The sequence below is a fragment of the Sander vitreus genome, unplaced genomic scaffold, assembly GCF_031162955.1.
Source record: "Sander vitreus isolate 19-12246 unplaced genomic scaffold, sanVit1 ctg436_0, whole genome shotgun sequence".
Lineage (NCBI taxonomy): Eukaryota > Metazoa > Chordata > Actinopteri > Perciformes > Percidae > Sander > Sander vitreus.
The window spans coordinates 46595-60250 of record NW_027595550.1 but is presented as its reverse complement, the minus strand read 5'-3'; the positions used below and the strand labels follow the sequence as shown (position 1 = coordinate 60250).

At 39.1% G+C, this 13656-nt stretch overlaps 1 protein-coding gene across 1 annotated transcript in view; it reads left to right on the top strand.

The window, feature by feature from the left end:
• The first annotated feature begins 3088 nt into the window (after positions 1-3088).
• The window catches only part of LOC144514070 (low-density lipoprotein receptor-related protein 1B-like), a 46073-nt gene continuing 35505 nt past the window's right edge, over positions 3089-13656 (top strand). Inside the window, exons 1-9 of the mRNA XM_078245261.1 lie at positions 3089-3248; positions 3369-3494; positions 4445-4576; positions 7261-7395; positions 8943-9072; positions 9705-9831; positions 9984-10135; positions 10796-10920; positions 11165-11536. Coding sequence (XP_078101387.1) covers positions 3089-3248; positions 3369-3494; positions 4445-4576; positions 7261-7395; positions 8943-9072; positions 9705-9831; positions 9984-10135; positions 10796-10920; positions 11165-11536 — 1459 coding nt within the window. The remainder of the gene's footprint in view (positions 3249-3368; positions 3495-4444; positions 4577-7260; positions 7396-8942; positions 9073-9704; positions 9832-9983; positions 10136-10795; positions 10921-11164; positions 11537-13656) is intronic.

Here is a 13656-nt window from a genome sequence, read left to right as displayed (position 1 = left end):
TTGCATTTTGGATTTGGTGTCATGTTCACTCGGTGCCTCCCTCCTTTGCTCTAGACCATGGAGCATAGTTTGTAAAATGTATATGGTCAGCTGAAGATGAGGCTGGGTAAAGACAGCAGGACAGCAGCCAGGCATATCACTTTCCGATCCTGAGCTTCTTTTGTTGACAAGTGAATAGACCATTTGCCGATGCCAATTACAGAGAAATGTCCCTTCTGCAGATGTGGTCATTTTGGCTCCATGGTGAGAGATGCAATTAAGTGCATTGGCTGACCATTCACTCTGTTTGCCCCAATGTTTTCTATATCTCCTCTCTGTTTCTTCTTTGTTTTACTAGCTCAGCAAACTGATAGATACCTAATGGAAAAGTATTAGGATTAAAATATGGATTTGCAGAATACATATAAACCATTGCTAGGGAAATAACATGCCAAGTGATTATGGGTAATTAAGGGTTCCTGAGTTCTCTGTGCTGATCAAGTCAATTAGCATCAATCAAACAATTATTCACTCTTCTGGTCTGTAATAGCTTGGTCGTGATTGAAGTGGTTAAGGTTCCTCCAAAACAACAAGCTTGAGTTATATCAGGGTCTGTAGCTCTCTCACAGCATGAGGCGGAGCCAGGCACACAGCCACTAAGAAAGGCAAGGCTTATTCTACTGCAGTGGTACAGTATCTGTGGAGTGCAGTTCTATGAGAGGAGTCATTTTGTCTCTGATTGCTGCGGAATAAAATATTACCTTCTTCTGTGAAGGTTTTGTGATGATACATCTGCAATTGACTGGCTAAACGAAACCCTGACTGTCAGCTTCAGAGAGCAAAATGACTGTAATCGATCAAACTGACAATTAATTTGATGAGCATGCAGCAGTGTGTTAAAATGAATATGCTGAGGTGCTCGTGTTTCCTTTTGGCTTTTTTTTTTTTCATTTTTCGTGCATGTCTTATTGTTGGAGCCGGTTGTGAAAAGATGTAATGAAGGCACTGTTAGTGACACAAGGCCGATCCACTCAGATCCTAGGGCTCTGTAATAATTGGATTGGCTTGAGGGAAAGGTGAGGGCTTCTATTAAGAAGGTGTGGGTGATCCATCAGCTTTGACTTGCCTGGAATCAAACTTAGCAGTTGAGGTGGAAATTGAATATGATGTGCCACAAGCGAGCAATCACAGCTAGCCAGTGGCCGCCGTGGCATCAAATTAACACAGGGTGCAAAGCTAATCTAGGCTAGCATGCCCTCCAGGTTCAAATGTTTTGTAAACTGCATGTAGACTGTCATTATCACTCATGGGAATGTGTCTGATTTGTGAAAATTAGTTTTTTTCATTCCCTTTAGGGATAGCATTGAGCCCAAAGCTATTAGTGAAAGTGGGAATTGTTTCTGTGTTTTTCATTGGAAAATAAATCAAAAAGGGTGAGATAACAAAACAGTGTGTCACATGCAAGGGATTGATGGAGTGAATGATTTGGTAGTTTTGTTGTAAATGTTGCTAAATTGTCTGATAAGTATCAATGTCACTAAAACATATTGTATTGACAGCATAATGGTTTTGCTTTTCCCATCTGTAGCTGTACTGTAATATACTGTAGCCTAATAAAGTAATACACAGCACCAGTTTGTGTGCACCATCGATGCTACTCAGAATGGTTCAATTGGCACAAAACATAAACAACTGTATTTATCAGTAAGTAATTTCATAAGTGGTTGCTGCTGCTGCTTAGCAGAGTAATTCCTCAGCGGACGGTTGCTGAACATGATTTTGTTATTTATGTTTTACTCCTTGAGGGAGATGATTCTTTACAATAGCCAGTTTTGATGTTGCTTTATTAATATTCATTTTTGTTTCTAAGTATGCTGCCTATTTTAAAGCATACTTTCTCTATGTAATGGTTAGCTTTTGCAATTTTTCTTTCTAAAAAGGACTAATATCAGCTCCATGTCCACCCCATTTACAGTGTCTATTTTGAAGCGAGAGGAGCCACTTGACTCTTCTCCACTTTGCACTTCAGTGGGATTTAAAAATTGAGAGTTCCTGTCACGTCTGCAGAATCTGTGGCAAAGTGCCTGGACTGTGCATCACTGATTTCTGCTGAGGACAGAGATGAGGGTTGTGTGTTGGTAACTGGGTGTGCCTGGGTCGGGAGCCTATTGTGCATGTGCCTCTTTAGAACGATGCACTCATCACTTAATGCTTATGACCGCAGCACTGTACTGAAGCCTTGGGGTTGACTGTCACACAGAGCCAGACCGGTCAGCCAGTCTGTCAGGGAGTAGATGGTGAAACATCATTACACACAATCACTACAGGACATGTTCTCAGTTACCCTGACCCGAGCACTTTGCTTTTAAACTCAGAGATTGGCTCATGAAAGAGAATTCTACCTCATGAATTATGGTCTCATAAAGTAAATCAAAGATGAGGCGATGCTGTCTCAGAATTGCCAAATATTTTTGCATTCTTCTATAACCAAAATTATCATATTAGATGGACATGTATTGCTGTAAATCAGTAAATCTGCTGAATATCAATGGTCACAAATTATATATGCATGCCATAGTCATATATTTATAAAGTATGTGTACATTTTCCAATTCTATTTGTAGACATGGCATTGCAAATTACAATTGTGCCCACATCCCTCCATATTAACCCCCAAATTGTTGAAGTGCATAGAAGAATCTTTGTCAGTGAAAACCTTTCCCAAACATTAAAATAACAATGTTTGAAGCCTGCAAGATGCATGCATGCATCATCATCAGCAAGTGGGCAGAGCAGGGAACAGGGTATCCCAGTCTTTAATCTCAGATCAGCTCAGAGAATGCTTCAATTATTAAGGGGCTTTATGGCATAAGAGTGCCACCCTCGGTGGATTAGAGTGAAAGCTGAAGCACGTCATTTGCATTTGGAATTGGTATTTGGTTGTGCTAGAGCGTTTTTGAATGGTTGTTTGCATCACAACATCATTTGCATATATTTCTTAGTGAAGAAGACATAATGCTGCAGTATTACCTGAAGTTCAATTTGCACTTGCAGTGCAGTTTTACTGAATCTGCATCTGTGGCTATATGTTTCATATCCATATCAGCAAATGACATTGATGGTTACAGGCGGCAAACTCTGGTGGGCAGATGAGGAATCGGCACAGCTAGGAACAGTAACCAAGAGAGATGGACGAAACCCTGTGATCCTGAGAAACAAGACGAGCGGGTTGGTTCATATGAAAGTGTACGACAGGGAGGGTCAGAAAGGTAAGCATGCTCACAACACAAACACACAAATAAAGACATTGAAACACACACACACTAACCACACATACTTATTTATGGTTATTTATGTCTTGTCTTTTGCTGTTTGTGCTTAACGTTCAGGAAGAAACCAGTGCCAGATAAACAACGGAGGATGCTCACAGCTCTGCTTCCCCACTTCTGAAAACACCCGTAGCTGCTCCTGCACTGTTGGCTACAACTTGCGTAGCGACCGCATGTCCTGCGAGGGTACGTTTTCCAAAATATATAATCTATAGCTGCCGGTTATATACATATATATATATATATATATACATATACATGTATATGTGTATATACTCTTATATATATATATATATATATATATGTGTGTGTGTATATAATATATAATGTATATATATATATATATATATACACATATACATATATACACACACACATATATATAATGTGTGTGTATATATGTATATATTGTGTATATATATATATATATATATATATAGCTAATAATATGTGTATATATATATATATGTATGTATGTATGTATATATGTATGTATATATATATATATATGTATGTGTGTATATATGTATGTATATGTGTGTATGTATTATATATATATGTATGTATGTATATATGTATGTATATATATATATATATATATATATATATATATATATATGTGTATACTAAGTGGGAGGCACATATACAAACTGTTGTAATTCCTACACCGTTCACCTGATTTGGATGTAAATACCCTCAAATTAAAGCTGAAAGTCTGCAGTTAAAGCACATCTTGTTCATTTCATTTCAACTCCATTGTGGTGGTGTATAGAGCCAAAAAGATTAGAATTGTGTCGATGTCCCAATATTTATGGACCTGACTGTATGTATATATGTGTGTATATATATATATATATGTATGTGTGTATATATGTATGTATATGTGTGTATGTATTATATATATATATATATATGTGTGTGTGTATAAATACTGTATATATGTGTGTATATGTATGTTCCTATGAGCATTTTAAATTACATACATCTTTTTTTCTGCAGTTATTATTACTCTTAATGTGAAGCAATGCACGTATGTTCACTGCACATGATTAATCTATACATAGGTCAAAGGGTATTTATAATTTACAATGCTTTAATATCTTTAGGGTCTAATAGGTCATCTGTCGTTCTTTTAGGTGTTGACTCATTTCTGATGTATTCCATCCATGAGGGAATCCGGGGAATCGCTCTTGACCCAAATGACAACAGCGAAGCCCTCATGCCCATTACAGGAACACTGTTTGCTGTGGGAGTTGACTTTCATGCAGGTATGATATTTTATTAACAGAGGGACTTTTTTATTTGATATTGATTGTAAGGCAGATATATCAGTGATACAATAAAAATATATAAGGTTTAGAACTTGACGAACTTAACAGTGTGATGGTTTACATGTATCAGCTATATATATATATATATATATATATACATACACAGTATATAGTTTGTATGTATATGCACTGAAGTTGCTAAATCACGTTATATCATACAACACCCTTCCCTTCCTTTAAATTCTACAGTACAAACATTTCCTTCTCATGTGAAATCAAGAGGGAGAAAAGGTATTTGTTATACTGGGCTCAAAGCTTTTGAATAATGGTCTGTGGGCCTGTGGAGTGCAACGTAGATGAAAGAGTAATAAGTTCACATTACAGGGGGAACCTCAGCATGAATAACTATTTCCTCACAACCCTCTGAAACATAAAGCAATTCCCAAGATATTGTATCAAATGAAGGTACCGTAATGTGCATTGCAAAACATGAACCCAGGAGCTTGTGCTACCGTTTGTTACGTCTCTGCTTCCTTCCACATTGTGTATATATACGGTATGATAAGAATTAAAGATTTATTACACCAACAAATGCTATGAATATACTATAGGTTGGTAGCGTTCCATATATGTAATACATTGCCACTGAATCATGATAACAAAAGCTGTGTAAAGGAAATTGCATATGCACAGCTGAAAACGGAAACAAACTACATACACACAATGGTTCATATACTATTGCAGCAATTCTTTTTACAAAAGCACCACCAGATACAAAATGCATGCTTGGGTAATTCCACACATATTCTATGACTTTCCTCATGTAGGTTTGCATAAAGCGAAAGTAGAAAATGTACATTTATGCAATAGGTCGCTGAAACTGATTTAATATTGCCAACTGACAGCTGTGGTAGAGGCAGCATTCAACACACCTCCCCTGTCACTTGAAAGAGACCGTTTTCTAATACAATACCATAACACTGTCCGCAACAAAGTCTGGGGTTATATTATTGAGTTACTGAGACATTGTTTTTGTTTTGTTTTTACATATTGTTTTTCAATGCAACGAACACCCCAAATGAAATTCTATTCACCTGTCAACATAAGTCTATTGGGCTGATATCCTCCTCTCTGAAGATAAAACCCAAACTATCTACCTGGCAATGTTGGGGTCAGAGGTTAGAAAAGGTTTTCTTTTTAGCCATGGTCAGTCCACCACTCCAGACTCACATTTCTCATTAACTATTGGATGGATTGCCTTGCAATTTAGTACACATATTAATGTACATCATGATGAATTGTAATCAATCAACAATTATCTTTACCCCATCTAGCACATTCATCAGGTCATAATTTCAATTTGTCCGATACTTAATGACATTAATTATTTCTGTTACGGACAAGAGCTTCCAATCCTCAGCTGTACATTGTACTACAAGTTAGCACATTTGATTATTAGCTAATTAACAAACTAATTGCTAATCAGTTTCGTATGTTAGCATGAACATGGTAAACATTGTACTTACTGAACATCCGTGTGTTAGCAGTGTCATTGTGAGCTTGTTAGCATGCTGACTTTAGGATTTAGCTCAATGCGCAGCTATGCCTACGTAAGTTCAACCTCACAGAGCTGCTAGCATGGCTGTAGACTTTCAGTCATAGTAGTAGGTATTCATATTATCCAATACTGTAGGTAATGACAGAAGGTGGCAGTAGCCTCTATAAATCAACCCCAAGGGGTGTACAGCCCCACTGTAATTTCATATAATCCTTATCACACATACAGTAAGTACTGCATTTCACTGGACTAAGACCTTCCTTTTTTTTCTGGAGAACAAAGTCGCTCGTTACACAAGCAGTTGTCATAAGTCACTCTGTTATCCAATAACTATCAAGAGAGACTGAAATCTGATTCTGAATCTGCGTGACTTCAAATGTCGATAGCAATCTTGATGTGTGACCACAGCTTTTGGAAAAGAAAAAAATAAGCAGAGTCCGAGACAATATTAGACATTGCCTGTTGTCCTCCCTGTTATTACTTTGTGCCATTGAACATGCATATGCATTATCAATTCCATCCAAGAGAAGCAGCCGATAGCTCACGTGCATCTTTTACTTGTCATTACAGAAGCCAAGCTGCCAGGGCAGAAGAGATAAAAGCTCCACAGCTGTATTCTGTCATATGTGTGCTGCGTGTTAACAGAGTGTGAAGGCAGCAGGAACAAGAAAGTGCAAATAAACATATAAAGCCACCTAACCTCCTGACAACCTGTACAGAGCCAAATTGACAGGCATGCACGGAGATGCACTTGAAGACTGCACCATAAATACATTACACACTGTTTTATTTGCTTATGTGATGGGGCTGTAAAATCAGAAAGGGTCTGTAACAGTTTTACCAACACCATGTCTTGCATCAGGCAATATATTGCCCTGTAAAATTTGGCCGACAATTGCCTTTCCTGTTCAGGCACTGTATGTCAACAAAGAGTCGTGGATGAACTGTATGGGTATTTTCACCATGATACTTTATAGTCCCACACAACATTTGGTGCAATGGGCCGTGCTGCAGTAAAATGGGGTTTCATGAGCTGCTTTGTTTGAGGGCATAAATACTTTTGTGGCAGCCACATTCATCATCGCATTTTCTCTTGTCATTAACTGTATTGTATGTTTTGCAGGAAATGACACCGTTTACTGGACAGACATGGGCCTGAACAGAATATCCCGCGCCAAACGTGACCAGACGTGGAGGGAGGACATCATTACGACCGGCATCAGCCGGGTGGAAGGCATCGCTGTTGACTGGATCGCTGGTTAGTATTCGTCACTCCCCGAGCAATGGAGTCCATTTCCGTAGGCTGTCAAGTAGGGCTGCAGCTATTGATTATTTTAGTAATCGAGTATTCTACCGATTATTCCATCGATTAATCGAGTAATCGGATAAGAAATACTTTTACTTTTTAACTTTTACGTCTCATTGAAGAGCAAAATATACAATAGTGGTTTAATTTTGGGAAAAAGCTACATTTGTATTGCCTAAATTGCATACAATAATATCTCTGTGTTGGGGGCTTAAAACCCCATCGAGCCCTATGCATTTAAGTGCCATATTACATTGTTTTTAAAGAAAACATTTTCTGAAATGCAAAACTCTTCAAACTAAGGCATGTATACTTTAATCATACATAAACATTGCCTTAAATTAACTTTCAGAACTACAAATTTCAACCTGAGAGTGATCTGTATATAGGCCTATATGTATATATAAGTTATACTACTATTTTCATTTATGTATTTGATTACAACGCTACACAGCTCTGTTACATTTATGCTAGTAGATCGTCGATCAGCTGTTTCTCCGTGAAGAGAGGTGTAGTTTCATCGTCCATACGACTCTGTGATTTACTTTTGTTGACTGGATGTTTTCTGTTGAGATTCTGAAGCATTGACGTTGTGCTATTGTTATTTTTATTATTATTATTATTATTATTATTATTATTATTATGGTAAGCTAGCTCGATTTTGAAGTAGACACACTGTACAGTCTTTTCATTTTAATTACGTTTGAAATGATTCCAAACTTTGCATGTTTTCTGTCATTTTCTCCAGCCTGTCTCTTCTCTTAGCCCCTTATTATTTACGATCTCTTTCATCATTTTGTAATCTGCGCCGCCAGTCATCTTAGCATGTGTCGCCAGCAGCGTCAGCCCGGTATGCGACAGTAATAATCATCCGTGTGAAAACACTGTGAGCGGTACGTTTGTAACATTGATTAAATGAAGCTTTGAAGCAAAAAATTGTTTTGCTTTGCTCTTTTTCCATTGACGGCAACTTACTACTCGTACGCTCATACCTGCTCACTCAGCGCTCACGGCGCCCACACGCTCCCCGCTCCCCGCTCCCTCCCCCTCCCCTCCCTCTTCTATGTCAACATTCTTATCATCATTCTAATCTTATGAGACAGGGCTCCTACTCTAGCCTGTTAGTCCTCTAAAATGTTATATAATAACATTGAGAAAATGTAGAAATGATTTAGAAACGCACAACAGCAGCTACATATTGAAAATACCAAATATATTTATTTTTTTAACCATCGCTTTGGCGCCCCCCATGGTGCTGCGCCCCTATACGCCGCATATAGCGCATACCCACTTTTTGCGCCACTGGATACTAGGCTTATCGACAGGAATAAATTATCGAAATTATCGTCATGGGAAAAATACGTCGATAACAGCTTCAAAATTTCGATGTCGATACATTTTCGATTAATCGTCCAGCCCTACTTCTCATGTACCTTGTGCCCGTGATCAATAAACTACTGCTGTATTCACACCTGGCTATTTCTGTTTTTTCTACACAGGAAACCTTTATTGGACAGACCATGGTTTCAATCTAATAGAAATCTCGCGTCTGAATGGTGCATACCGCTCAGTGGTCATATCTGAAGGACTTGATCAGCCTAGGGCCATCGCTGTACATCCACAGAAGGGGTAGGCCCTGGCTTTTTTGTGTTTTCAAAATGTTTGCGCACTATTTGCAGAAATTAGGAGCACCCCTGTTAACAGTGGTGCGAGGGTTTGAAAAAGCATTTACTGTAGACAGGAGCCTCTAATGATGGTTAGCAAGCAAATCAACTTTCTCAAGTTGGTCATGCTGACTGGAGAACTCTCTTGGTTAATGTGCGACCGAGATATTGGCAGACCAACCCTATTGACCATTATTGGCTTATTACATTTGTATTGGTTTCAGTGTGTTGGCAGTAATGCAAACAGAGATGCTCTATTAAGTTATATCTTTAATGCATTTTTGGCCCTAACTCTTATAGTTTATAAGTTTATAATTATTTTCACATTTACACATTAAGAGTGTTCAAAATGTACTTTTGTCATATACATTATTTATAGCTACTGTCATCTGAGATGGAAATGTTTGTTGTTCAACTTTAAATAATCTACCCCAGTATACATTTTTGTCACACCATTGACCTAACCAAATTTGAGAGGAACAATGCAGAAAACATTTGTTAATATTGGCCAACTAAATCAGGTATTTCTTAATTGTATTACCTCTTTTTTCATGTACAGAAATCAGTGTGTTTGTGTGATGCTGCTATGCTCGCCAGGTATCTTTTCTGGACTGAATGGGGCCAGAACCCCTGTATCGGTCGCTCCCGTCTGGATGGTTCAGACCAGGTTACCTTGGTCAACTCAGGCATCATGTGGCCCAATGGAATTTCCATAGACTACGAGGTACAGTTGCACACCGATGCACAAACACTACCACCTCTTACCCCTCCACTCCACTCCCACATACTGTACTTCCTACCTCATCTCTTTTGTGGCTGAAATATGACTTTGCCTAGGAGGTTCGGTTTGTGATGCATTTTAAAATTACCTTCCAGGAAAATACATTATACTGGTGCGACGCCCGCACAGATAAGATCGAGAGGATCAGCCTTGAGACAGGTGAGAGCCGGGAGATTGTACTGTCAGTGGCCAACGTAGACCTGTTCTCAGTGGCTGTGTTTGGGCCTTACATCTACTGGTCTGACAGGTAATTTATTATTTTCATAAATGCACACACATTCAATGCCCTGCAAAGCCCGCAATACTAACCTGACAATAACCCTTCCCTTCAAAGGTCTTATGTGAAAATAATAAGAACAACAGTTCCTCATAGTGAGGTCACCACCTATTTTTGTAACTACTCTCGGCAGAATTCCGTGTTATCATGAAGGGTGAAGCCTTCCTCACCCTTCTGTCAATGTTAAGCACACCTTTTAAATTTAATGATGCCTGTTTTTCTTTTAATGAAATTTGTCGCTTTATACATTTTCATACACCTGCAGTTCTTTAAAAGTGTTGTGGGATCTCTGAAGCAACAACAGACTGAGACAGGTTTTAAGCTGTTGCTTAACAAATGGTTGTTAAATAATGAATCCCATCTATTTGGTTTGTTTGTCTGTTTTGCACGTTTTTAACCTTTTTTGCAGATCAGTCATCTCTTTCTCACCCCTTTACAACGCGGACCACAGTGGAGAGAAGTTCTTAGCTTTTTCGTGTTTTTATCTTCAACAACTTGAAATGTATTTGAGGACTGGTTGACTGCAGTCTTGGATTTTGCTTTACCATTGACAAATGAAACGATCCGTCTTTATGTCTATCGAACATTGTCACCCCCTTCTCTCTCTCTCTCCCTCCGGGTGTACTTCAGGGCTCACTCCAACGGTTCAATCCGACGTGGCCTCAAGACTGACACCAGTGAGACTGTGACCATGAGGAGTGGTCTGGGGGTCAATTTGAAGGATGTGACAGTCTTTAATAGAGGCAGAGAAAAAGGTATAGGTCTCAACTAAAGAGTCTCATCGATTCACGCAATTACTTTTTATTACAGTCTTTGCCTATACTTAGTTTTTAAAGGCCCTTTATAAAATCCACTTTGCAAGTACTTTGTGGCTGCTACACTGCACCTTTGATTTTCACCTGTAATGTATTAGTCACATACAGTTTGAACATGATTGCAAGGGGGCAGAAACTAAGGTTAAATCAGTAATTGAACATGTTTTTGTTTTTTGTTTGTAAGGCACAAACCCCTGTGCCAGGAGCAATGGAGGCTGCCAGCAGCTGTGCTTCCACCTGGGTAGTGGTCGCCGGACTTGCTCCTGCGCCCATGGCCGCTTGGCAGATGACGGCTTTGCCTGTGAGCGCTACGAAGGTTATATACTCTTCTCTGAGAGAACCATTCTAAAAAGCATCCACCTTTCAGATGAGAATGACCTCAACTCACCTGTCCAGCCGTTTGAAAATCCGGCTTTTTTCAAGAATGTCATAGCCCTGGCCTTTGACTTCAGTCAGAAGACATCTCGGACCAACCGCATCTTTTTTAGTGACGTCCATTTTGGAAACATCCAGATGATTAACGACGACTGGACGGGAAGATCTATTATTGCAGAAAGTAGGTGTATTTCACATTCCCACAGTGTTTTCACAATGTCCCCACATCACACATACACTTCTGATGCTCCAGTATTACTGGTGTCATGGTGGCCAGGTTTGACTGCAAAAGTATATTACCAATTTCAATCAATACAGTTGTCTGAACGCTGCACACTTTTTAAATATATATTTTTTTTTTTATTTAACCTTTATTTAACCAGGTAGGCCGTTGAGAACAGGTTCTCATTTGCAACGGCGACCTGGCCAAGAAAAGCGTAGGCGCGCAAGACAACAAATAGTTTCACATTCAATACAGTACAAGAATACAGAATACAAAATGCTACATCAAGTGCAGAATAAGTGGGCATGACAAATGCCGGCACGTAGTGAGGTGTAATTAAGTCGATGGATGTGCAATATACATGAACAGAGAGTCTATATCAATGCTGAGATGGTGTAAAGAGTCAATGGTGTAAAGAGTCAATAAACAGTTAGTCTAGTGGTCTAGTTAGTGAAGTAGATCAGTTGTAACACAATGTATATGAATAGACAGTCTAGATAAATGCTGAGGTGTAGTGAAGAGTCACTTGCGCTTTAAGCACGTAACTGCTACAGAAACGCATATTCACGCTGTGGGCACTGCCAACATGCGTCTCTAGTACAGAGCAGCACTGTCGCCATGCAGATCCAGTAAAGGCACTGACCGAAGACTGCAGCTGTTGCCTTTGTGACATGCTACTCTCATTACACATTGTAGATAAGGTGTTATTTTTATTTGGATTTAAATGATATGGAACAAGCTTGCTAAGAACACAATGTTCACATGGCATGAATAGCATGTATGTAGGTAGCACAGCATTCATAGCATTTCATCCACCACTTTTTACTACCGTTACTCATCTGAAAAGACCATTTCATACTAAATCAGGATGTTAAAATGTCTGTTTTGAAATGTTTCTGGTTACTGGCTGTCACCGATTGAATGATGGGACCAATCCCTCTCTATTCCTTCACTAAATCTCAGTCAGTCCTGTCTTGATAAGCATGACTGGAGCCAGATGAACAGCAAAACCCTCTGTTCTGCTCGGCTAGCATCCTCTGCCGTGTGACGTTTCTACTGGGAGCAGAGCTCAGCACTCCCCCCTAACCCTAACCCCCCCACACTGGGAGACTGGCAGAGTGCTCCCGCGACCTATCTGCTGAGGGAGCTTTCTGCTTCTTTATTTATCGTGTAGAAATAAACAAATGGTTATAAGAACCCTCTGTCAGGGTTTGTAAGTGCCCTTCATACTTTGGCACTTGCGAAATGCAAAATCAAAGTGGTGCAAATAATTAATTAGAGTACAATTTAAATCTTTGAATCCATGATACATGCCTGTGAATTTTGTATTAGGGAATGGCAACACATTGTTTGTATGCTGTTAAATTGCATGCAAATGTGCTAGGGTACCATGACCTTCCTTGTTTCCAATTATCGTATTTGGTGTTGAGTGAAAGCAGCACATCCATCTGGTCCATATTCCTTTTGATGAAACTCCCACCTTTAAAGGTCCAACCTCATGCTCATTTCCAGGTTCATACTTGTATTTTGGGTTTCTACTAGAACATGTTTACATGCTTTTATGTCCAAAAGACTTTTTTTTTTTTTTTTTTTACGGTCCGGCTGAATAAACCTGTATGATGACGGTCCATTTTAGTGCCTGTCTCTTTAAGCCCCCCTCCTAAAAAAGCCCAGTCTGCTCCGATTGGTCAGCGTTTCCAAGTCTTAACCATCTGCGTTCTCGGAGTCTCTGCACACAACTGTACAGAAGTCCTGAAGGCTCTTTTGAAGACACAGTTATTGAATACATTGAATGCATTTCTCTGATTGAAGCACTTTGATACTTTAACATTATTTATACAGTACCTTGACCTGCTTTATAATCATAAAAGACATGTAAATCTCACTTTCTACAATATGGTACCTTTAAGCAGCTTCTAACCCTGCACTGTTTATAAAAGCAGGACTCTTTTTTCTATTTTCCTTCAAAAGTTTCTGCCTGCATCACGTCATTGAGGAAAGGTGAAGATGTTAATCATCCATATTTCCCTAATTAAACTCCATGTCCCCCATTAATTACTCCCTCGCCCCGCCAACAA